The sequence below is a fragment of the Anolis carolinensis genome, chromosome 2, assembly GCF_035594765.1.
Source record: "Anolis carolinensis isolate JA03-04 chromosome 2, rAnoCar3.1.pri, whole genome shotgun sequence".
In the NCBI taxonomy this organism is placed as follows: domain Eukaryota; kingdom Metazoa; phylum Chordata; class Lepidosauria; order Squamata; family Dactyloidae; genus Anolis; species Anolis carolinensis.
The window spans coordinates 286,123,470-286,147,241 of record NC_085842.1 but is presented as its reverse complement, the minus strand read 5'-3'; the positions used below and the strand labels follow the sequence as shown (position 1 = coordinate 286,147,241).

The 23,772-nt window shown below is 37.4% G+C and overlaps 1 protein-coding gene across 1 annotated transcript in view; it reads right to left on the bottom strand.

Annotated features, from left to right (window-relative positions):
* The window catches only part of mccc2 (methylcrotonyl-CoA carboxylase subunit 2), a 38,646-nt gene that overhangs the window by 9,503 nt on the left and 5,371 nt on the right, over window positions 1-23,772 (bottom strand). The window contains exons 2-12 of the mRNA XM_003216324.4: window positions 22,534-22,600; window positions 21,166-21,250; window positions 20,556-20,657; window positions 19,059-19,186; window positions 16,989-17,101; window positions 10,462-10,575; window positions 7,080-7,144; window positions 6,404-6,503; window positions 5,533-5,628; window positions 1,746-1,818; window positions 1,445-1,521 (exon numbers count right to left, since the gene is read on the bottom strand). Coding sequence (XP_003216372.2) covers window positions 1,445-1,521; window positions 1,746-1,818; window positions 5,533-5,628; window positions 6,404-6,503; window positions 7,080-7,144; window positions 10,462-10,575; window positions 16,989-17,101; window positions 19,059-19,186; window positions 20,556-20,657; window positions 21,166-21,250; window positions 22,534-22,600 — 1,020 coding nt within the window. The remainder of the gene's footprint in view (window positions 1-1,444; window positions 1,522-1,745; window positions 1,819-5,532; window positions 5,629-6,403; window positions 6,504-7,079; window positions 7,145-10,461; window positions 10,576-16,988; window positions 17,102-19,058; window positions 19,187-20,555; window positions 20,658-21,165; window positions 21,251-22,533; window positions 22,601-23,772) is intronic.

Sequence of the window (23,772 nt, the reverse complement as noted above, 5' to 3'; positions counted from 1 at the left end):
AGCCACTATGCACCAGCAGACTGTTAAAAATGTTGCAGTTATGAGCATTAATATATATTTTAGCCTTACTAACTGAATGAACAGATATCAGCTAGAGGGAAAAGATCCTCTGATATTGTAATGTCCATTTGCTCTAATTTTCTCTTACTTGGGCCTATTTACTACAATTGAGGTGTCTCAAAGAGTATATTTTTCAATTACAAAGTTCTATGAGCAGGATCAAGAAAGAGCTTTGATAAACTTGAATAGTAAGAATACTAGATGCAATTTTCCTGCTTCATGGCAGGGGGTTGGACAGGATGGCCCATGAGGTCTCTTCCAACTCTATGATTCTAGAGAAAATCTAATTGGTGCCTTTTACCTGGAAATTATATGTAAAATAATCGTTCTCTTGAAAAGGTATGATCTTTTAAACCCCTGCCAAAGACTGCCTGAGTGCTTACTAGATGAAGTAATTTCTGTTGAAATTGTCTACATGCTTGTGGATTTCAATTGCTTCTCTGTATAGTCTGACATGGTAGTTGCTAGAGTGGTCCAGCATTTCTGTGTTCTCAAATAATATACTGTGTCCAGGTCGGTTCATCAAGTGCTCTGCTATGGCTGATTTCTCTCGCTGAAATCCACAAGCATGTGGACAATTTCAACAGAAAGGAGGAAACCATGAAAATGAACAAAATATGGCTACCAGTATTTAAAAAACTCTAAAATTAGAACAGTAAATAAGGAGAAACACTCTGCAAACAGAGGAATTCCAGACATGAATCTATCACCTCTGAACAAAAGATTTCCCCAGGCAGGAAGAAGCCAGGAAATGAATCTGGCAAGGCCACTAATGCTAATCAAGGTGATTAATTACAACATTCACACTGGCCTCCAACAGACAAGAGTCCTTCTCCCATCCTGGACCTTCCAGATATATAAGCCTTCCTTACATAGTTTTTTTCCAATATACCTCACAACCTCTGAGGATGCCTGCCACAGATGTGGGTAAAATGTTGGGAGAGAATGCTTTTAGAACATAGCCATACAGCCCAGAAAACACACAACAACCCAGTTCTTCATACAGGTCATAATTGCAGTACTTCACTAGTTGAGAAAACTGTCAGTTTAGAAGGCCTTAAAGCTAGACTGCATAAATTCACCAAAGAGAGACCTATAAAAACCTATTAGTCCCGATTCTAGATACTAGCCCAGTATCAGATGAAGTATGGGCCTGCATATTAATTGCTGGAGAGCTTGAACAGAAGGGTGCTATTGCATTCATGTTCTGCATGTGAGCTTTCCATAGTAAACTAGCTAACTATTGTGTGAACATAATCTTGGAAAAATAAGACTTTGGTCTTCTTGTGTCTGCATTTCCCTTGTAGATTTCATTGCTTGATTTGTTTCTCAGCAGCAATGAAAATATTGCAGGCAAATGTCCAATGATTTGTGTTATACTTGCCTTCTTTGCTGATTCTGAGAAAAGAACACCATTGTTTCCAATTATTCCCACTGGATATCCAAATATTCGAGCAAATCCTGAAGAATATGAAATAAAATCAGGAGACTCGTTCACAGTGAAAGACTTCAGCATTGAAAGATTCCAGTAGCTACCCATTTAAGTCAACAGTTTTCTGATTTTATTCACAATACTTTTTATAAAACATATTATGTGTCTCCCACAAATTATTACAAAACTTTTAAAAGCAAACAAAGAGACAAAGTGAATTAAAACAAAAGATACAGTGTAGAAAAAATAATACCTGTGATTAATGTATCCCCATATAAAGCTTTAAATTCATCAAATTTACTTCCATCAACTATTCTAGCAATGACCTTAAGAAGAAAAACAAAGAATATCACTATTAATTCACATTGCTTGGAAGCATTATTTTTCCAAACTCTGTTAATATATTAAGATACTCAGAAAGTATCTTAAAGAGCATATTCTTTTATTAGGATTGTGTATTTCAAGTCCAATCATCCAGCTCAAGTAGTATCAATTTGTTAACTAGGTTTTAAATATTTATTTATTATTTATTTCATTGTAACATTTTATAGCAAAATAATCTCAAGGCAGTTTACAAATAACATTAAAACAAAATAGACAGTTTAAAACAATATAAATAATTTAAATGCGCTAAAACCATTGAGGTAAAAGATTAAAAAATAAACTATGAAACATCAGGCATTGGGATGAAGACATTCTTATGGGTTACAAGCTACTATACTTCATCTTGCCTCAGCAAGTGCAAGCACATTAATAATTTCACATTGACACCTTCTTGCTCCCATTTGGCTATGAATCTGAGAAAAGAAAATGTATACTACAATAGTTTATAGGGAAGCTAAGCAAAATAACTTCTATACTGTTTGTAATGTCAACTTTAAAAGGCAACTTCAGTAGATCAAAAATGAAGAACTTGACTTTAGATGTTGATTTAAAAAGCAGGTTAGTCCTAGTTTTATTATATTTAAAATTATGGAATATTTTGAATAAGTTTACTTATTATTTCAGAAGCCAAAAGGGTTAATAGGAAAGTGGTTTTTATATATGCCATACTGAAAACCTCATGTTCAAACTTTTATAACATTTGCTTAGTTGTGAAGCTTAATGAGTTCATGGTGAATAATTCCATAACTGAAGATTTATAAGAGAGGTTGGCGAAGTGTAGTCCCTAAATATGTTGTTGGACTGCAACTCACATCAGCCCTAGCTAATGGTAAAGAGGACTGGGAGATCCTGATCAACAATAATTGGGTATTAACTCTTTGCTCATCCAATTTATAAGAACTATATATTAGGGGTGTGTAGTTTGACAAAACCCCATGCTTTCAGTCCCATTCTCTCCCCCCCCCCCCAATCCGTTATTGGAAAGTTCCCAAAATTGGGAGGGGGGTTCCATTTCATGCTGGTAAGATTTGGTCCATTGGCACCAATGGACAGGCTCATTTATCCATCATTTTTAGGCCTATCAGCACGAAACTCGTCTCACTTGTAGGCCACATTTATGACTGCAAGCCTACCAAATTTCAGAACATTTCACCAAACCACGGATTTTGGGGAATTAAAAAAAGGTTTTTACCATAACATAAAAAAAAGAAAACCACAAGAGGAACAGAATCAACATAGTCAACTAGGCCTCCTATTGGCTGAGAAAGAAAGTGAGAAACAGAGAGAAAAACCTCAACTCCCATCATGCCACAGGAGGGAGCACAGAGGCTCCTTCAATGTCCACACTGCACAAAATGTTGTTGGGAAAGCGAGTTCCCATTTCTCTCAAGATGGCACTGGGGCAGGGACGGGGGAGCTCTGGAAGGGATGGAGGAGGCTGCTGGGGAAGAAAGAAGAGGAAAAGCCGCAACCACCAGGCATCCGTTCTTGCCTGATTTACGAGGCTACTCACACACCGCCTCCACCTCAGGTAGAATGCCGCTCAGCCCCAATTAGCTGAAAAGATCTGGCTGCTATGATCCGCACTGGCTGAGGCTTCGGCTGCCCCCGTCAGGACTGTTTGCTGGGATTCAGAAGCCAAATCTTCCAAATACATTACACTCAAACAATATTGTGCACACCCCAACTATAAATAGTAAAATTGTGTGGCTTATATATTTCATATATTTCTAATAAAAAGGGTCTTCTCACAAGCTATATGATTTCTATTTTGCAGTTCCTCAAAGAGAACATAAATACATAGGAAAAGAGTAATGTTGAAACAATAAAAGGGGGGGAGAGAAAAAAAGAAAAAATAAATAACGAGAGTAATCCAGTTGCAGCTATATTACAATGGAAAAAATTCAAACTAAATATATGCAATTGGCCCACCATATCCACAGATTCTGCATCCACACATTCCACAATCAAAGGCTTGGATATATTAAAAAAATTCTAAAAAGCACACCTTGATTTTGCCATTTTATACAAAGAGCAGTATCCACTGATTTTGGTATCCACAGTGTGGTCTTGGAACCAAATGGAAATACAGTAGAGTCTCACTTATCCAAACCTCGCTTATCCAAGCCTCTGGATTATCCAAGCCATTTTTGTAGTCAATGTTTTCAATATATCGTGATATTTTGGAGCTAAATTTGTAAATACAGTAATTACAACATAACATTACTGCGTATTGAACTACTTTTACTGTCAAATTTGTTGTATAACATGATGTTTTGGTGCTTAATTTGTAAAATCATAACCTAATTTGATGTTTAATGGGGTTTTCCTTAATCCCTCCTTATTATCCAAGATATTTGCTTATCCAAGCTTCTGCCGGCCCGTTTAGCTTGGATAAGTGAGACTCTACTGTACATACCAAGGGTCCACTGTACAGTATATTTTCCATAACTCGACAACATTTCAGTGGCTTTCTAAGGCAGGAATACATGGAAACTCTAAAGTGCATTCTAATTAGTGTTCGTTTATTCCAGGAAAACATTATAAATCCAGCAATAAACCAAACAATGTTATCAGTCTATCAAAATTCTTTCCTCAGTGCATGATATTATGTGTGCTTTTTTTACTATCCTGGGAAAACTAAAATATCTAGGATTACTCTGACTAAGTATTTACCTATTCAACTACAGCCTGAGGTAATGTAGAATTATTCTTGCAAACACTAGTCCCTGGAGGCATGACTATATTAACCTGAATTTTCTGCAGCTTTTGGGTGTACTGTTAACATTTGACTTAATGTTTACAATCAATGGCCAAGTATTAAAACTCTTTGCGTAAATAACAGGTTGGGCCAATATGTCAAGTTTGCTGTGTGCCAAAGGCGAGCAGCTTTTGTTTAGCCTGGATTTTCAAAGGCTGAAACTGAAATGTTTGTCTTCAGCTTTGTGATTACATTACACACCACTGCAAAACTCAAGAAATTATATCAACAAACTGAACAAAATTTTGAAGAAATAGTCAAACAAGAGCTGCTTATGAAACTGTTATGACAGAGCTAGTTCTACAATTAGGTATCCAGTTCTCAGCTTTAATGAATTAAGAACAGAAGATGCATTGCTCCCAAAGGAACTGAACTTTCTCCTCACACACCTGCTAAACTTGGTGCCCGCCTTGCCAAAACTGCATATCTGTATAGTATATAGTATAAGAAGAAGAAGAACAATTTATGTGACTGATAATGGTCAGACCCTGGACTATGACTTAGATTTGTCTAATTTTTAAATGATGTTTTTATAATTGATTTTTAATTATATGCTTTAGTTATAATTGTTTTATAACTGTTTGTTTTTGGCATCTAATGACTAATGGTTGTGAAGCTGCCCTGAGTCCCATCCCCCCCCGGGGGGGGGGGGGGTGTGTGAAAAGGATGGGATACAAGGATGAAATCAATAAATCTGCCAAATACTACTCCACCTAGGTCCTGATGAATTGTATATTTAAAGCTCTTGTATATCAATCTACTCTACAGATAAGTTAAGACACAAAGGTTGGATTTCAATAGTATAATGACTATAATTACTATAATATTACTATAATTAGCAACAAATATTGAAATACTTAAGGGAATTAAAAACTCATCCTCTTTGGCTTTTTACCTCTTTGACATCAAAATTTCTTTTCAGCTGCTCTCCAACTATCCCATAGATTTCATCGGGAGGAAACAAAGGCTCCTCTGAAGGTTCTACTGTCACCTGTAATAAGTTAAAAGTACAATCAAAATACATGAGAAACAGAATAACGTTCATATATTTTCCATATATTTCTACCAGCTTCCAGTTTCAGTCAACTCTATAATCAGCTGAGACTCAAATATGTAGACCTCAATTACAAAATTCATTTAGAACTACTTCCCAAAGTTTATGTCAAATTTTTAGAAAAATATTCTCCTCCACATAGTGGTTCCAGGCTAAGTAATTGAAATGGGATATACGTAATATATGTGTTCCCCTTGCTCTCTTCTCGATCCAATATTAGCATTATATGCAATCATCGCCAAATCAAGTAATGATGAAATAATTATGCTTCAAAACTTTCAAAGGGACAGGAGTGGGAAGGAAGAATTGGGAAAGGTGTCTAGTCAGCAAAGAAGAAAGGCAACTAAGGAAGCAAGGAAGTGGAACCTTAAAACCATTAAGAGATAGGGGAGTGTTTGTGTGATGAATAGGGTGCATGGATTTGTGACAGATACAAGTGAAAGAAAAGGGTTTAGGGGTAATCTGGGTCCTTGTATGTTAGCTATGTGAAGTCTTTATGCATAATTATTTGGCATGACCTTCACATTCATAGAGGAAAATGTGAAGAAAATTTATCTAGAGATGATCTGGGGAAATTGGTCTTAAAAATAAGTATTCTGTCATAGATTTGTGATTTAAAGCAATGTTTCCCTTCTAGACGGTACTCCATATAAGGAGCATGTACATCATTTAATACATTTATTTTTCTCTAACATGAAACAAATATACTCACATCAACTTTCTTCTGGTAATTCAAACTTCGCACCACTTTTCTAGCCAAATGGAGTGCATGATTATCATCCAAAGCGTAATGATCAGTTACACCAGATTTTCTGCACAGACATAATGCTTTAATATGTATTGTATGTTAACAAGGGAAACATTCCTATTTAATATTCAGTGATCAAATATTATTGGAGAAAATGGACTATCTGCTCATAATAACCTGAATACAGTAGAGTCTCACTAAATGGCCTGGCAGAATATTGGATAAGCGAAAATGTTGGATAATAAGGAGAGATTAAGGAAAAGCCTATTAAACATCAAATTACATTATTATTTTTACAATTTAAGCACCAAAAGATCATGTTTTACAACAAATTGAGAGAAAAAGCAGTTCAATACATGGTAACGTTATGTAGCAATTACTCTATTTATGAATTTAGCACCAAAACATTGCAATGTATTGAAAACATTGACTACAAAAACATTGACTACTAAAAGGCAGACTGCAGAACGTTGGATAAGCAAACATTAGATAAGTGAGACTCTACTGTACCTGGAGCCCTGACAAAGCACATTTCATGAAAAAGGAATAAACATCTCAGAATTAGATAGCAATAGTAATAACCATTAATAGCCATATTTCAGCTGCAGTGTAATTTATACTCAGATCTACTTAATTTTACCTGCAGTGAAGATCAGCGCCTCCAAGATCTTCTGCTGATACCTCCTCTCCAGTTGCTGCTTTAACCTAAAGTATTAAAAGCAATGTTTTGGTCAAAGTCAAATATTTGAAGAAAAATCTGGAAGAATTTATCTAAGACATGCTAGTCCAAATTAAATGATGTTCATTATTTATTTATTTATTACAGTATTTCTACCTCGCCCTTCTCACCCCCGGAGGCGGACTCAGGGCAGCTTACAACAATTATAAATCAACAATATAAACAACTGCATGACAACCATATACATTAAATTAATTAAATTAAAACGTCATTAAAACATTTAAGGCGCATATCAAGTCTCAGTCCAAATCTATCAGTTTGTTGTTGTACATTCATAATTATTATTAGTCCTGCATCTAGCTCTCGATGCTAATAGATGGTTGCCTAACTTCATTTCCCATTCCCATTAAAAGGTATTATCTCAAAACCCACTTACATACAAAAGTTCTTGATTTTGAAAAAGGATATTATACTTATTATACTTGCAACTAATCAATACACTCTGGCTCTCTAAAGTGACATAATTAGTACCCAAAATTCAAACAGGAATTTTAAGGAACAGATGCATTAACGCTAAATTGCAGAGTGTCTTCATCTTGAGGATGTTATTGATTTTCTATGTCTGCTTTTGCTGATTACTTTGTACCAGAAAACTATTCCTGTTACAGAAAAACACTGCCCGAACTAAAGACTCTCTGATATACAGTGGCATACAAACTTCCATGGAAACAGAAGAATGGAAAGTCTCCTCTGAAGATCCTGATTTTGCTGTTAAACAATGAAAGCAAGGGAAGTGACAGTTAAACCCATTCTGTTTGTGCCGGGAAGAACACAGTCATGTTAAGTTTTGCCCTTTATGCAGAACAAAGGGAAGGGAACAGAACGTCCAAACAATTCCAGACTTCACTAGCTTCACTTCATTGATAGGGAAACAATGTGGGACAGGGATTTATAGGCATCTGCTGCCCAGTAACCGATACTGATTCATAAGAAAATACACACAAGCACGCAGGGAGCTAATTGGAAAAAATGCACATCATTTGATCATAGTTTGGATGAGCTTTATTAGATCATACCTATTTCCTGAGTTCATAAATCAAGTGGAACTAAACAGTTCATTCTTAAAGCCAAAAATAGAAGCATTCATTTTCTTCCATTCATATGCAAGAGAAGAATGGAAAAACAAAGATTGAGAGTTAATTTCTGATCATCTAAACAAAGTGGGGGAAGGAAAATTACTGGTTTTCCAGAAACATGTGATGATAAGGTATTGAGGGAATTATTCAAAACATCTATAACTTAAGTCATAGTAGAGTTTTCTAAAACATGCCTTTACATGCTTGCTCTGTTTTACCACTGATCATTATCTTATGGATAATCCATTATGAAAAATAAGGACTTAAAAATGTCAAGTCATTTTGGTTCCAGAAATCAACGCACTCCCAAGTTCACCAGATTTCCTGTGAAGACTCCAACACTACAAGTGATACTAACCACTGTGGCAGCGATAGCCATGTATCTAGGTGCAACAACTAAAGGGCTACAGAATGCAGAGAACAGCACTAGCAATAACACAGAGAAAAAGAAAGAGCTGTTCTGTCTGCATGATTCAAATATTCATCAAATTATGATGTATGATTTGGAGGGGGGGGGGGTGTTAATAAATCAGCCAGATTTTCTTTCTCACAGAAAACTAAAACCTGTCTGTTGTAGTTGGGCCAAGGGGCAGTAATAGTTCTATGGGTGAAACAGCTGGAAGGAGAAAAAGGGCTAATAGAGAGCAGGTGCTTGATGAAGAACAACAAGTAAAACGGGTCCAGGAAATACTTATGGCTCCTCCAGAGGATGAGACGTTTAATGGGTTTTCTAGTGATGAGGAGTCCATGCTGGAGGATGATGGTTTCACAGAGAGTAGAGGAACTAAAAGGTCTACTCGAGAGCAGGAGTCGGATGAGGAAAGAGAAAGGAAAAAGATCCGGGATATACTCGCTGTTCCCACGGATGAGGAGACATTTGAGGGGTTCTCTGGGAATGATGGGTCTGGGAGTGAGATGGAGAATGTTGATTGGACTCAAGTAAATGTGGATGATGAGCCAGCTCATGGGGTTGCATCAGGGGATTGGCAAGCCTCTCATACTCCTGGGACATGGGGAGATCTAAGTCTTGAACGAAGATGGAGGGACTGGAGGGATGAGAGATGAGGTACACAAATGAGATCAAGATCAGCTGTGGATGATGACAGGGTGGAGGCCTCATCAGCATCGGACTCCGATGAGTAAGTTAAAAGTGGAGTTTCAAGAGCTATTGCCTTGCAGAAGGCAAGGTATCGTTTTGGGGACATTGTTTTGTCGCTGCCTGTTCTCCTTGGGTCCTGGCTGTACAGCTTCCTGATAATCTGGATTGAATCCTGCTTCGGTGTTCCTGGCTTCGGTGTTCGGCTCCTGACAACTACGTTTCCAGTTTGACGTTTCCAGTTTGGCCTTTGCTTTGGCGTTCCTACTCCGGCGTTTCCAGTTTGGCCTCTGCTTTGGCGTTCCTGCTCTGGCGTTTCCAGTTTGGCCTTTGCTTTGGCGTTCCTACTCCGGCGTTTCCAGTTTGGCCTCTGCTTTGGCGTTCCTGCTCTGGCGTTTCCAGTTTGGCCTTTGCTTTGGCGTTCCTGCTATGGTGTTTTCAGCTTGGCGTTGGCTTTAGCGTTCGTGCTACGGCGTTTCCAGTTTGGCATTTGCATTGGTTTTCCTGCTCTGGCGCTTCCAGTTTGGCATTCGCTTCGGTGAGCCTGCTTCAGCGTTTCCAGCTTGGTGCTTGCCTTGGCGTCCCTGCTTTGGCGCTCCTGCTTTGGCGTTTCTACTTCAGCGTTTCTGGCTACTGAACCCGGTTCGACTCCTGACTACGTCTGTGCTTGCTCCTGGCTTGGAGTCTCTAGTTTCCTCTTTTGGTCTTTGAAACTTGGCCTGGCTTTCGACAACGCTTCTTTTTGCTGCCTTTTGGGAGAGTTAGCTCTTCTTTAGCCCTTTGAGCCACAGCATTATGTGGCGTCAGTTTTGGTGGCGTCAGGGTTATGTTTGATATGGATTATCAAGCCAGATAATCCAGATTATCCTGTTGTTCCTGCTTTTTGACTTCTTTTGAACTAAGACTTTTACCTTTTAAGAGAAACACTGCAGTTAATTGTTTTTGAGTTTAAAACATCATTTAATAAACATTTAAGAACTTTTATTGTGTGTGTGGCTCTTTAAGAGGCGGCTGTATCATGACTGTCAGAAATCTGTAAAGCATTTATAAAGCTTTCAATTAATGAAAAGAGGAAATGCTTCTATAATGTATTGAAATATCATACACTTACCAATGGAGGACCTCCCAAGAAAATTGTTCCTTGCCTGCCAACTATTATGCTTTCATCAGCCATTGCAGGGACATAGGCTCCTCCTGCTGTGCAGGAACCCATAACCACTGCTATCTGAGAAAATAAACAGAATCGGGAATTAAGAAAATGTTACTTGTTTACATATAGTTTCACTGATGTTTAATCCGACAGCCTACCCCTTTATTTTTACATTGACATCAAGATTCTAAACAATTTAGAAAACGGATATTTATGATTTTAATGCTGCACTATTCGCCATCCAGCACTTCCAGATATAAAACAGAAAGATGTTACTAAAATTTGAAAAGATTACATAAATGTGTAGCGGAACAACCCTTATGATGCCCTTCCCCATGGTATTTTTACCTTGAACGGAACCACTGAAGCATCATACAGCAGACATTATTCTTGACCACCTGCTTTCAGCCTCCACACTTTTAAAATAACAGGCAGAAGCTTGCCATATATACTTGAACATGCATCAAAAATAATTTTGATTAAAAATTGCCCCTCAAAACCTGAGTCAACTTATTAAAGAGTGACTTTTGGAAAACAAAGCTGTAAAACCCTATTAAAATGGCTACTGCAATTTTTTTGCATAAAAACATATATGGAAAGCCTTCATTACAACTGGCTACCACCACTCTGCTCCACCTCAAGTAACCAAAATGGCAGGTGCACCATGTTCGTCAAGTTCCCCCACATTGCTGAAGAAATGCTGAAAAAAGTGAGGAAGGAGGAAAGGAAGGAGAACTGCCTTTTGTCAGTCAGTTTGAGCAAGGGAGGGGTAACAATGTGGGAGCTTCTTGTCTTTGCCTCTTGTTATTGGCTTCGTGCCGGGTCCCTAACAGAAGCAAGTTGCTTTCTTTACTCTTCCATGCCAATTTTTCTAGACTGCATTTTCATTCTTTCCTCATGTACAGTATATTTTTCTCTATCTGTATTTGCATACATTTACACGTTTTAACATAATCACTAATCAGTGCATAGTTATGTTTTTTGTTTAGATATTTGATTTGGTTTACATGTATGTTAGGCAGTGAATTTGCCAAAATTATGTTTTAAACTGCTTTGAGTCCCCCAAGGGTGAGAAAAGTGGTATATAAATACAGTGAATAAATAAACAGATCCTCTCCTTCTCTTAAACTCTTCCTAAGTATATTTCCTTTTTTACATTTTTAAAAGAAGAGGAAAACTTTGCTTGTTGGATGCCCCAAAGTATTACCTTCAACTTATTCACAGGTCAAAGCAAAATCCATAATCCACCCCCCAAATCTGTTCTCAATTTATACATAAGGCCAACTTATACACAAATATGTACACTAAATTTTGTTGTTATTATCAATTGCAGCAGTATTTGAATCAATGAACTGATGTGTTGATTTATTAAGTTCCTACTGACTTAAAGGGTGTCAGGACCCAGGCTGCAGAGCACCAATAACCATGCGCAGAGGCCAGATTCTATCTAATATCTTTATTAAAGGAATATATAAAGTCAATAAAAACAAGTGTAGAATATAGTTCAGAAATAGACCTTTCAGGAAAGGTCAAATATAGTCCAGGAAAACAATGTCCAATATATGATATTAAAGCCCAAAGTTATAATCCACTTCACCGAAACACACACTATTTGGCAAGCAATAGTGTGGGGAACTGTCCATAGTCTTAGAGGCTTAAGGTAAATCCGAAGGGATAGAAAACAAGGCTTGAATCCGAGAAGCAAGGTCCGTGGTTAAAACGCAAGGCAAGGCAAGACTTGAGACTTAACAAGGTCCAACTTGAAACAAGGCAATCGTGGAACAAGAACTGAGTCCATAGAAATCCGTGGAACAAGGCAGGGCTGGGAACTTGATTCAGGAGCTGGGAACTGGAGTAGAAGTCTACACACGATCTCACTCCACGAGCTGACGAATTGACTCCGCAAGGTTTCCTACGAGGGCAAACACCTAAATAGGATCTCGTTTTCCCGCCAAAGAACACTTTCTCTGGGGAACAAGAACCGAAAGCCATTCTGTGTCCAGATGCATGACTCCCTAAAGTTTCCCAAGGGAAACAGACTTAATCATCTAATTGCCCGGCAGCGATCCTGGCGCTCCGGCGAGTCGCCTCGCGAGCGCCTCTTTGTTGATTATAATAATCTCGGCGAGAAAATGGGGGAGATTTCTGCTCAAGGCTTGTTTGGCTGGCTTCTGGAGGGCAGATATCCTGCAGGTGCAAGGGCTCCAATTCTGGCTGAAACGGTGGGAAACCCAAGTTTTCCTCTTCATCTGCCACAATAATACTAGGAACGGGACTACATGGCCCATGAGTCATCACAAAGGGTTTATTCTGGCTGGGATTAGATTTACGCAATTATCTCATGAAATCACATCAGAAATGTCATAAGTCTGTGTCCCTGTATTGATTCCTTTCTATATTGCTTCTTCTCTTCTCAATAAAAAAGCTAAAATGGCTGCAGAATGTTCCTGAGGGAAGACATTCCCAACATTAGCCTAGATTCAAGATATGGCTTAGTTCTCATTTACCAGCTCCCCGAAGACAACAATCCAATGATTTATTACATCCCTGCCAAGAAAAGTCATCAGGTCTGTCAGTCTGTTTCTGTCAGAGTACACGCCTCGAAGGAACATGTATGCAAATAGGATATTGCAGAACAACTATGGGCAATGCAGGATCCCAAGGCCATATGCTAAGCCCTAACACTCCCTCTGGGTGAGAAGGGCGGGGTAAAAATTATGTAAATAAATAAATAAATAAATAAATAAATAAATAACACTCCTCTAGGCTTCCTTACTGCTCTTTTTCAGGCCTCCCCACCTTTCCTAAAGCCTTTTCTTCCCAGAGAAGAAATTTGCTTCCTAAACAGATTGCAGCCCTACACTACATGGTTTAACACCAGAAAATACCCGAACAGTATACTCTGTCTGCACCACTTACTGGGGTTTTTTTATGTTGAACCGTGAAAAGGAGTTCTACAAACAAATCTGAAAGTGGATTCAGGACCATTTCTAGATCATTTTTGGCATTTTTAATCAATTCTTATAGTCTACAGAGGGGCCCAAAGCAGAAAACTGGCCCTCAAGATTTATAGAGGTTACCCAGTCCCACTACACAACTCATTAGTTTTCCAGTACAAGCAGCTAAAGTGCCATTGAGATAACACTGAACTAACATCTAACCCCAATATCATGATAGAAAACCAGCTTCTTAGCATTCCAGCACAGTTGCAAAATATGCAGATAAATGTTTTTAGCTGTGAAACAAACCAGCACCAGGCTGAACATTTTTCTGCAGTAACTGGAATGTCAACTGTGTGCTTGATAAATGTTCAGCACTTCACTTTAATTAAAAATGCACAAAAGGAGGAAGCATCCTTGTAGGTAATGGCAAGGGCAAGATAAAATGCAAACTGGAGTAAGCTTTCTATGTCTCAGTCAAAAGTACGGTATATCTCTTTTCCCCCTTTCCCTCTCATAGAATACTAAAATATTGTTCACATCTAATATTGCAGATCTATTGTTTAAGCTTGCTTCATCACAAATCTGATGAAGGGGACTAGATTTCACAAAAAACCATGCCAAGTTTAAAAATGCTAATCTTGAACATATCACAATACAATTAGTTTTGCTGCAATAAATTCACACAGCTACCTAGTTGAAATCCATTTGGCATCCAATTGATAAGCACCTCACTTTCTCCAATGCAGTAATGAAAACTGTTCAACCATTCAGATGCTGTTTGACTGTAAGTCCCAGCAGTTCTAGTTAGTATGGCCAGTCACGAGTAATGCTGGGAGCTGCAATCTAACAATGCCTAGAGGACTGCATAATTCCCATTTCTGCTCTAATGTCTTTTAAGAATTAACAAGGGGTTATTCTTAAAATCTTTCATGAAACATTACATTTTATTTTTTAATTAAGTCTTCAGAGAGGCACATGGTTTTTGTCTAAAACCTATACTAAGAAGAGATGAATATTATGCCAACTGAAGCATTCAGACCACTAAACGTCAAGTGGAAAGCACAACATGTTCAACATACAAGTACTGAAAAAAATATGGAAACAGCTTGAGAAAACAATGAAGCATTTTCTTTAAAAATGTAACCTTCCACCCTGCTATCTTAATTATTTTTTATTAAAAGCACATTTGTTAATTATGCTTCATCATTAACTGAACAAGCCTGCATTGTGTCCATTATGCCTACTGAAGACACATAATAGAATGTCACAGGAGAATATTCATGTCAATATTTATGTCACGGAGCTCTTCATTTGGAAAAAGCTAATTGTTCTCTCCATGTTTTAGTGTCAACCACTGAGAAACATCTATTTGCTCATCAATGTATATAACTATCTTGTATTAAGGAAAATATATCCTTTTATTATGCTTCCTTTTTGATAAGATTAATTCAGACAGTCAATACAAATGGGAATTACAGGTGGGGAAAAGCAGGGAACTCTAACTGCTAAATAACATATTTTCAGCAAAGAAAAAATACAGATGTATTTAAAGTTAATAGTCATTGGATGCTGGAAGCATGCTTGCCATCTTGTGGTTAGACATGTCTGTTCTTTTCCTGACTCCAGCTCAGGGAAAACCAGTTTGCAGCAAAAGTGATACAAGGACTGATTGGACAATGCCTGTTAATTGCAAAAAGCAGTTTTATAACTAAAAATATTTTAAAAGAAAAACATAAAAAGCAAGCTTTTGGTAGCAGAAAATCTACTATTATTTTGATTCAGTTTCTTAAAATAAAATACAGTTTTTTAAAAAGGAAAAGAGACAGCAACTATTTTATTTTATTTTGTAGAGACTTTTCTTAATTTTCTCTTTGGCTCATGTTTATCACTGATGACTAACCTCAGCGAAATAACTGATGAGCCTCCGCAGTAACTGTAATTGCTTTTAAATGTTTTTAATGCTTAATATTTATTTACATCTTATTTCTGAACGTTATTATACTTTGTGTGATTTTTGTCTTGTATTTTATATTAAATGTGCTTTGATTTGTATTGTATTATATTTATACACTGTGTATTTGCAATGTGGCACTGAAGTGGCCAAACTGAGAGCCAGTTTGAGTCCCCTTTGGGGTGAGAAGAGCAGGGTAGAAATATAGTAAATAAATAAATAAACAACCCATTTAAAATCATAGGCAAATACCTCTTTCAATTGCAGTATAAAAGGTATGAGATTGTACTGCTTACTTTGCTGAAGAAAAAAGTCATATCAACTCATTTTCTCAGTACACAAAGCTAAGTAATGATGGAGTGGGACATGGCATGTAGGCTAAGAAGCAACAAATGACATCCTTGCTACAAGAAATAGGTGGAACCATAATCTGAACAGAATAACCTAAGAGCTTAACATCAATTCCTGTAGTTTATTACCAATCCTATGGATTCCTAGTGTTTGTAGTTTAATAAGGCACCAGATCGCTGTGGCTAAAAATTGTAAATGTCCCTCCCATTGGAGAAATAGCAAATGAAGTGGAAATATAGCACTATAATTCTTTAATATGAATAGGCCCCAGGATAAGGTATTAGTTTAATGGATTTAAACACATTTAAATATCTCAAACCACATTAAATTAGAATGGTTTTAATTAACTATTTTACAAGTAAAAGAAAACAATTATCATTAAACTATGCTTCTTTGTTAATTTAATCACTAATTAGACTGAAAAAAACCAAAGTTCTAAAAATTTCAATGAGTATCCAGTTAAAGCTTTAATAGATCACCTTCATTTCTATGCATGCTCTCCTGGGAATTTGTCCTACTTTGAAAAATGTGAAACTCACTCCCAAGTAAGTGTGCATAAGTTTATCCCATGACTCATTTAAGTATTGCCACCACAATTGTAGAACTGTTTCAAATCTGGTATTAAATTCAGCAGTAGAATTCAAATCAACTGGGGAGGGGGTCCATAATATCTGTGGTTAAACAATCTTGATAATTACAAAGTAACTTTATAGAAGATGAGGAAACTTGCAGTCCTATCATTATTGTATTTTCCAGTATTCAACATTTGTGCTATGGGAGGCATCCACTAAAATCTGTAATACTGATATTAATTTCCTCTGAAGGGGATGGGTAAAATTCAGCCCTTGAGATGCTGCACTACAAGTCTTGTCAGTCTAAATCAGCATAGCCAATTGTGAGGGATGCTGGAAGTTGCAGACCAACACTGCTATCAAGATGAGCCCTTGGCATTCTGGCCGAGGACCATCAATGAAAAAGAATCTTACCAAAAAGCAGAAAGGAAGTGGCCACAAACCATCCTTTTGAATGCAAATGCTCAAATTAGCTGTTTTTATAAATCACTGGGAATCATGATTGCTTCACCAGTGTGTATACCTATTTGTGCACAAGTATACACACACATACATACAATTAGTACACAATTCCAGATGATCTATGAACACTCCAGCAATTTTCAGTTCCTATATACTTGTTGGAAGTATAAATTTCACTTTATTTCTACTTTTTTCCCTAAGGAAAATTACCTGTGGAATGTTTCGTGAGGACATGACTGCTTGGTTATAGAAAATCCTTCCAAAATGATCACGGTCTGGAAACACCTCTGCTTGGCGAGGCAAGTTTGCACCTCCAGAGTCAACTATGTTAAAATAAAGAGTGAATTATGTAAACATAACTTGAAAACATCATTCCGCAGTGAGGCAACTCAGACTGTCAGGGGTGGTGAGAGAGAACTATTGCTTTCTTCCCTTTCCCAAAGCACATAATCTGCGACAGTTGGAGCAGTAATACAAACAGCAGCCCCTAAAAGACAATTCTTTTGTATGAAGTGTTCTACTCCTTTTATTCAGGGTCTTCTGTCCAAGTCAGTTCTACTGTTATCCTTAGAAATGAAGGAAATAGTTAAAGATAATCCAAAGCCCAAAAAAAGAAAACTGAGAAATTCTACTGTGGCCATGCACTGCTTTAATTACACTCATCTGCCAACATGATCTGTCAGGCCCTTTTCTAATAAAGACTAAAGTAACATCTCTTGCTATATGACCAACTACAATTGTTTAATAATCATTTTTACTATCCTGTTCTGCATAGTAACACAATATGTAATGTGTATATAATTGAAAATTCTGTATCTTTAACATACTTCAACCATTTTTAGGACAGAAACACAAACATATACTCTACATTCATTAGCCAACAGGCCCTTGCATACAACCATAAAAACAAACCAATATCATATTCAAAGGTCATTAAAATAAAATAGTTGAACTGATAATAAAACTTACTGATTCAGAATAAGTTTGAGGTTATATCTTGTCATCAGACAGGTTAAATGTTTCTCTCCTTATGAAGGCTAACTCGACATACCTGGCTGTCATATTAGACACATAACAGTCAGTTCCCGCTTAGAAAAATGGCAGCTTTTTTTGTAAAAGATATCATCTCTAACATGAACAGCAAAAGGGTCAAGGTAAATACAAAGAGCATTCCAGAAAAATGATTTCAGTATCACAGCAAACCAGTTTGCATCAACCATTGTTTACTATGCAAAACATGATCTTAAATCTGAAGCCTTTCGGAGGGAGTTGAAAACTTGGCTTTTCAAACAGGCCTTTGATAAAGGTTAAGGAACCAGCTAAATCAGATGGCCAAAACAGACTGACGTTCCTCTCTGGCACTTCAATGTTTACATTTTAACTAGCTTATTTTAACTAGTAACTATTGTTGCGTTTTTATTTGAGTTTTTATTTAATTGAGTTGGGTTTTGTTAATTTCTATAAACATTGTTTTATGTTAATGTGTATTGTTCTGATGTTTATAAATACTGATGTATTTTATGTGTTTATGTGGCACTATTATGTGCTGCTCTGTAAGCCATCTCGAGTCCTTTTGGGAGATGGTGGCGGGATATAAATAAACATATCATTATTACTATTATTATTATTATTATTAATAATAATAATAATAAAAGAGAATGTTACCCTCTAGATATTCTGGGGCTATACCTCTTTATCGTCCCTAAAGATGGCCAATGGTGAACACCTCAAGGGCCACCGATTCCTTGCCAAGTTCTAAAATGAACAGAATGTAGTTTAAAATAATCAGTCTTCTAACTGCAGAACTCTGCTTTAAAAGTTCAACCATTTCTTTGATGCAGCATCTTCTGGAGGTAAAATGACTGACATACATGAACAGATAAGCAATTCAGAGATATAAACCTCATTTGCCTAGTATCCAACAGACCTCACAACCACTGAGGATTCCTTCCAGAAATGTGAGCAAAATGTCAGGAGATAATGCTTCTGGAACATGGCCATACAGCCCAGAAAACTCACAGCAACCCAATTCAGACATCATTGAGTCTGCAGAACTCCTACAAATGAACGTTCCAATTGTAGTTTGCTAGTTGTCTGTAAGTCATATTTTCTCAGTTCAAACATCAAGCCAAACAGATAAATTTCCTTTAAGTCACTGAGTTAAAAAAAACCCAATCAGTTATGCCAAGACAGATTATTTCATCATGACAGCAGCCTCTTAAAAATAAAGTCTGCCTCAAATCTCAGTCAATGAACAATTACATTTGGAAAAGGACTTACCTAAGTAAAGACAAGGGAGATGATTCTGCATTGCAATTTCTTGAGCACGCAGGTGTTTCTTTACAGTGATAGGATAGTATGTTCCACCTTTGACAGTTGCATCATTAGCAATAATCAAGCACTCTACTCTGAAAGAGAAGTAATTTATATCAACTTAGTAATTCTTAATTGAGCAAAAGAATTGCAAATTCTGAAATCAATGAAACTTTCATCCAATTAAGCTGGTTTGCGGCTCCAATCAAATCTGACAAAGCTTTCAATTAACCCTATGCCATGAAAGAGTTATTGCATGAACATTTATTATTATTAAACAGATCCTGACAAAACTACATTCAATATCTAATGTACCAAGTGACAATCTCATGAGGGCTCCAATCTCTATTCCAATAATGACAACAGCGCATTAAAGACTTTAGACAGAGGAAAAAAGTGAGACGCTAGAAGAACAATCTTTATTACACTAGTTTAGACCTCAAAAATAGTGTTCTGAAAGAAAAACTATGCAAACTCTCAGCAGTTCTAGCCAACTTTGACAAAGGTTATGATTGGTGAGAGATGTAGTTTAACATATGGAGGACTAAACATCTCCCACTGTTGTGTTATCAATTTCTGTGTATCTAAAAATGGTAGAAACATGAGCCCAATGTCTTCAATGTTAACATTTTTCCTACCCACATCCTTCAGGCTATGATATTTATCATCTATTATGTTTTTTGATTCCCTGAAAAAATAATGAATATTCTGGGTTATATTCCAAAGGCCCTAGGAGTAAAATATTATGCACAGGTCAAAACTACCAAAATTTATCAAATCACTTTGGTATGGGGCTTGGAAAATTGCATTTTATAGCAAAAAGAATAAATATCTTTAGCATGTTTTTTATTCCTATAAAGTTTGTTCTGATGGATTTGATATCTTTTGGAAACAAGCCTCACATATACACCCATTATACCATTATTTCAATGTGATTAACTGCATTCACAGTGGCCTCCAACAGAGAAGAGTTCCTTTTCCCACCCTGGACCTTTCACAGATAGAGAAACCTCCCTTGTTTAGTTTTCCAATATACCTCACAACCTCTGAGGATGCCTGCCATAGATGTGGGCGAAACATCAGGAGAGAATTCTTCTGGAATATGGCCATACAGCCCAGAAAACTCACAACAAACCAGTGATTCTGGCCATGAAAGCCTTCAACAACACATTATTTCATTATCAAACAAGAAAGAATAAGTACAGAAGTTGTTTTCACAAGTACTTTGGAATGATTTTTTTGAACTGCCTGACCCTGAAATGTCAGGAGATAATGACTGATCAGTAGATAAACCAAGACAAATAAAACATTATATCAGAGACCTGAACAAACATGCAAAGCAGGTTAAGACTCCATAATATTAAAGATATTAATTCTAGTCTCAGGATTGTTTCCCAACATTTAGAAGTATCAGAAAGCAGGACTGAAACCAACAGTATAGAAATCCACCAACAGCAGTCTCACCCTGATACCCTCCCAATGCCTGTAATGATGCCTCCAGCTGGTACCTCTTCTTTGCCATACAGCTGGTAACCAGCAAACTGGGAAAATTCCAGAAATGGAGACCTGAAAACAGAAAAAAGACCTCAGGTCACAGGAAGTAATATGATGCTTTATTTATTTATTTCATATCAAAAGCATTGCATAAATTAGTATAAAACTGATAAAAATAGAAGGAACACAAGTGGCTAATCTTGGGGGACATGGAAAGAACCTCCTCAAAGACTGACTAAAAATACAGTCAGGCATCCCCTAGGCAATGTTTCTTGTAAAGGCTAATCTTTCCAAACCCAAAAGCATTGCTTTTAAACATTTTAAATATGATGCTGATCAATATTACAGACAAGGAACTTTGAGTTTCATCATTTTGTAGCTTTTACAAAACCTCCATTTTGAATGATGGGTTTCTTTTAACATCTTTCCACTCTAACTAAAACACTAAACACAATGAAATACACAATTGTTTTAACCTTTCTCCTCTCTACAAGTGATAGCCAGTTCATATAATTCAAATTTATATAACATTCCACAGCTTGTATGTTAAAATATTAAAAATGAAAGAGCAAGTACCTACCCAGGATCTATAAGTCTGTCGATTCTTTCTCTAAGTAACAATTTTCCTCTTGACGTGTGAAGGTTCCTGGACTTCTCTCCACCACCTGCCATATAATATCTCAGATTACAATTATTTTTACTAGCTACTTGCATAATTTATTGAATAAACACATAATAATAATAATAATAATAATAATAACAACAACTTTATTTTTATACTCAGGGCGGCTTACATGGGGCCTTGCCCGATAAAACAATCAGTTTTATCACTTTAGTAACAGCGAAAACATTTTCAGCAACAACAATTATTTTCTTCATCTTCTATTCAATCTATCATCAAGCTCAACCCTTTTAATGTTTATTCTCCTGTGTCCGTGTAGCCAAAACCATATCACTCATGTACAAGAATAAAATAGCCACAAATCAAACTTGGCTAGCATTGTCATTTGCAGAAGTAGAAAATCATGTTAAGGAGAGAAAATATCATAATTAGCATAATAACCCAGAGGCACAAAACACTATCAATGAAGGGTGAGAACTGAATCCATGACTAGAAAGGAAAGAGGGGTGGAAGCATAAAGATATAGAAGGGCCAGTATGTTTCTGAACAGGTTGCTTCCTGGGCTGCACTGAGAAATTGTATGTATTATTGAACATGTATGAATATAAAGAAAGTGAAATCATTTTTGTGGCAGTTGTGTTGTGGCAATTGTGACTGACTCCCAGAAGTTGAAAGGGGCTTTCTTTTTTTTCTTTTTCTTTTTTTTTTTTTGCTTGAGGCAAGTCTCTATTAATTTGCAGTCACAAAAAGTAAAAACAGGTGGTATTAACTGAGTGAAAAGCCTTTCTTTAAGCTACAGTGAGCACAGAAATGAAAAGAGGGAGAAAACAAGCCACTCATCCTTCCCCCTCTCTCTGCCTGTATGAAACTCAATGGATTGGCATCTATAGCCAACTGTTGGCTATAGGTGGCCAGGAAAATAATACAGGCAGAGTTGATACAAGGCTGTTTCAGCCAATTCACACAATACCAAAAGAACTATTCCATGCATTACTGCAGCTGCATAAAACCTCATGCCTACACTGTCAACTTTTAAAACTAACATTCTATAGTGATTACTGCTGGACCTTCTTCATCTCTTCCATCACCTCCTGTGGCTTTTAGTTGCTTCTTACATCAAACACATCAGCTACTGTTATAATTCTCAGTCTTATGGCAGAGAAGGAACACTTCTTAGATGTACACTGAGCTAAGTGAACAATGATGCTAAACTTGTACGAATTGGTACTATTTCTATTTCTGTTGCAATTATAAATTTTCACATTACACAATACTGAAAACCAAATCATCACTCTCTAAGAAGAGAAAAAACAGGGCAACACATACCTAATCTGATTTTTTCAGAATTCTGCTGGAGTTCTGTCACCAATACTTTCATTCTTTCGTAGTTTTCCTGGACAGAAAATGAAAGTGGATAGCAGAATATTTAAAAGATAAATAACATAAAATAATTAGGGACATAATCTTTCTCCCTCTTCTTTATATTTTATTTAACAATTACATTACTAAATCATCTTTGCAAAACACACTGCAAGACATACTAGCTTATTCAACACATCCAACTATATTAAATAACTACTGGCCTATTTCAAACCTCCCTTTTCTGGGCAAGGTTCTAAAGCGGGTGGTTGCTTCCCAGTTCCAGGGATTCTTGGAAGACACCGATTATCTTGATCCCTTGCAGTCTGGTTTTAGGCCTGGTCACGGAACGGAGATAGCTTTGGTCACCCTGGTGGATGATCTCTGCAGAGAACTAGAAAGAGGGAGTGTGCCCCTGTTGGTTCTCTTGGACATCTCAGGAGTTTTCGATACCATCAACCATGGTATCCTTCTGGGTCGGCTCTCTGGGATGGGTCTTAGGGGGCACTGTGTTGAAGTGGCTCCACTCCTTCCTGGAGGATCGCACCCAGATGGTGATGTTGGGGAACGCCTGCTCGAACCCCTGGCCCTTGACCTGTGGGGTCCCGCAAGGTTCCATTCTTTCCCCCATGCTCTTCAACTTCTACCTGAAACCGCTGAGAGAGATCATCTGGAGTTTTGAAATTGGATGTCATCTCTACACAGATGACACACAACTCTACTACTCTTTTCCACCAAATTCCAGGGAAGCTCCCTGGATCCTAAACCAATGCCTGGCAGCTGTAATGGACTGGATGAGGGCCAACAAGCTGAGGCTTAATCCAAACAAGACAGAGGTCCTGCTGGTCAGTCGCGAGGCCGATCGGGGTATAGGGTGGCTACCTGTGCTCGACGGGGTTACACTCCCCCTAAGGACACAGGTCCGCAGTCTGAGGGTCCTCCTGGACTCACCACTGATGCTTGAGGCTCAGGTGTCGACGGTGGCTACAAGGGCCTTTGCACAGTTAAAACTTGTGCGCCAGCTGCAACCATACCTTGCAAAGCCTGACTTGGCCACAGTGGTCCATGCCTTAGTTACATCCAGAATGGACTGCTGTAATGCACTCTACACGGGGCGGCCTTTGAAGGTGGTTCAGAAACTGCAGTTAGCACAAAGGTCGACTGCCAGATTACTAACTGGAGCTAGCTACATGGAACATACCACGT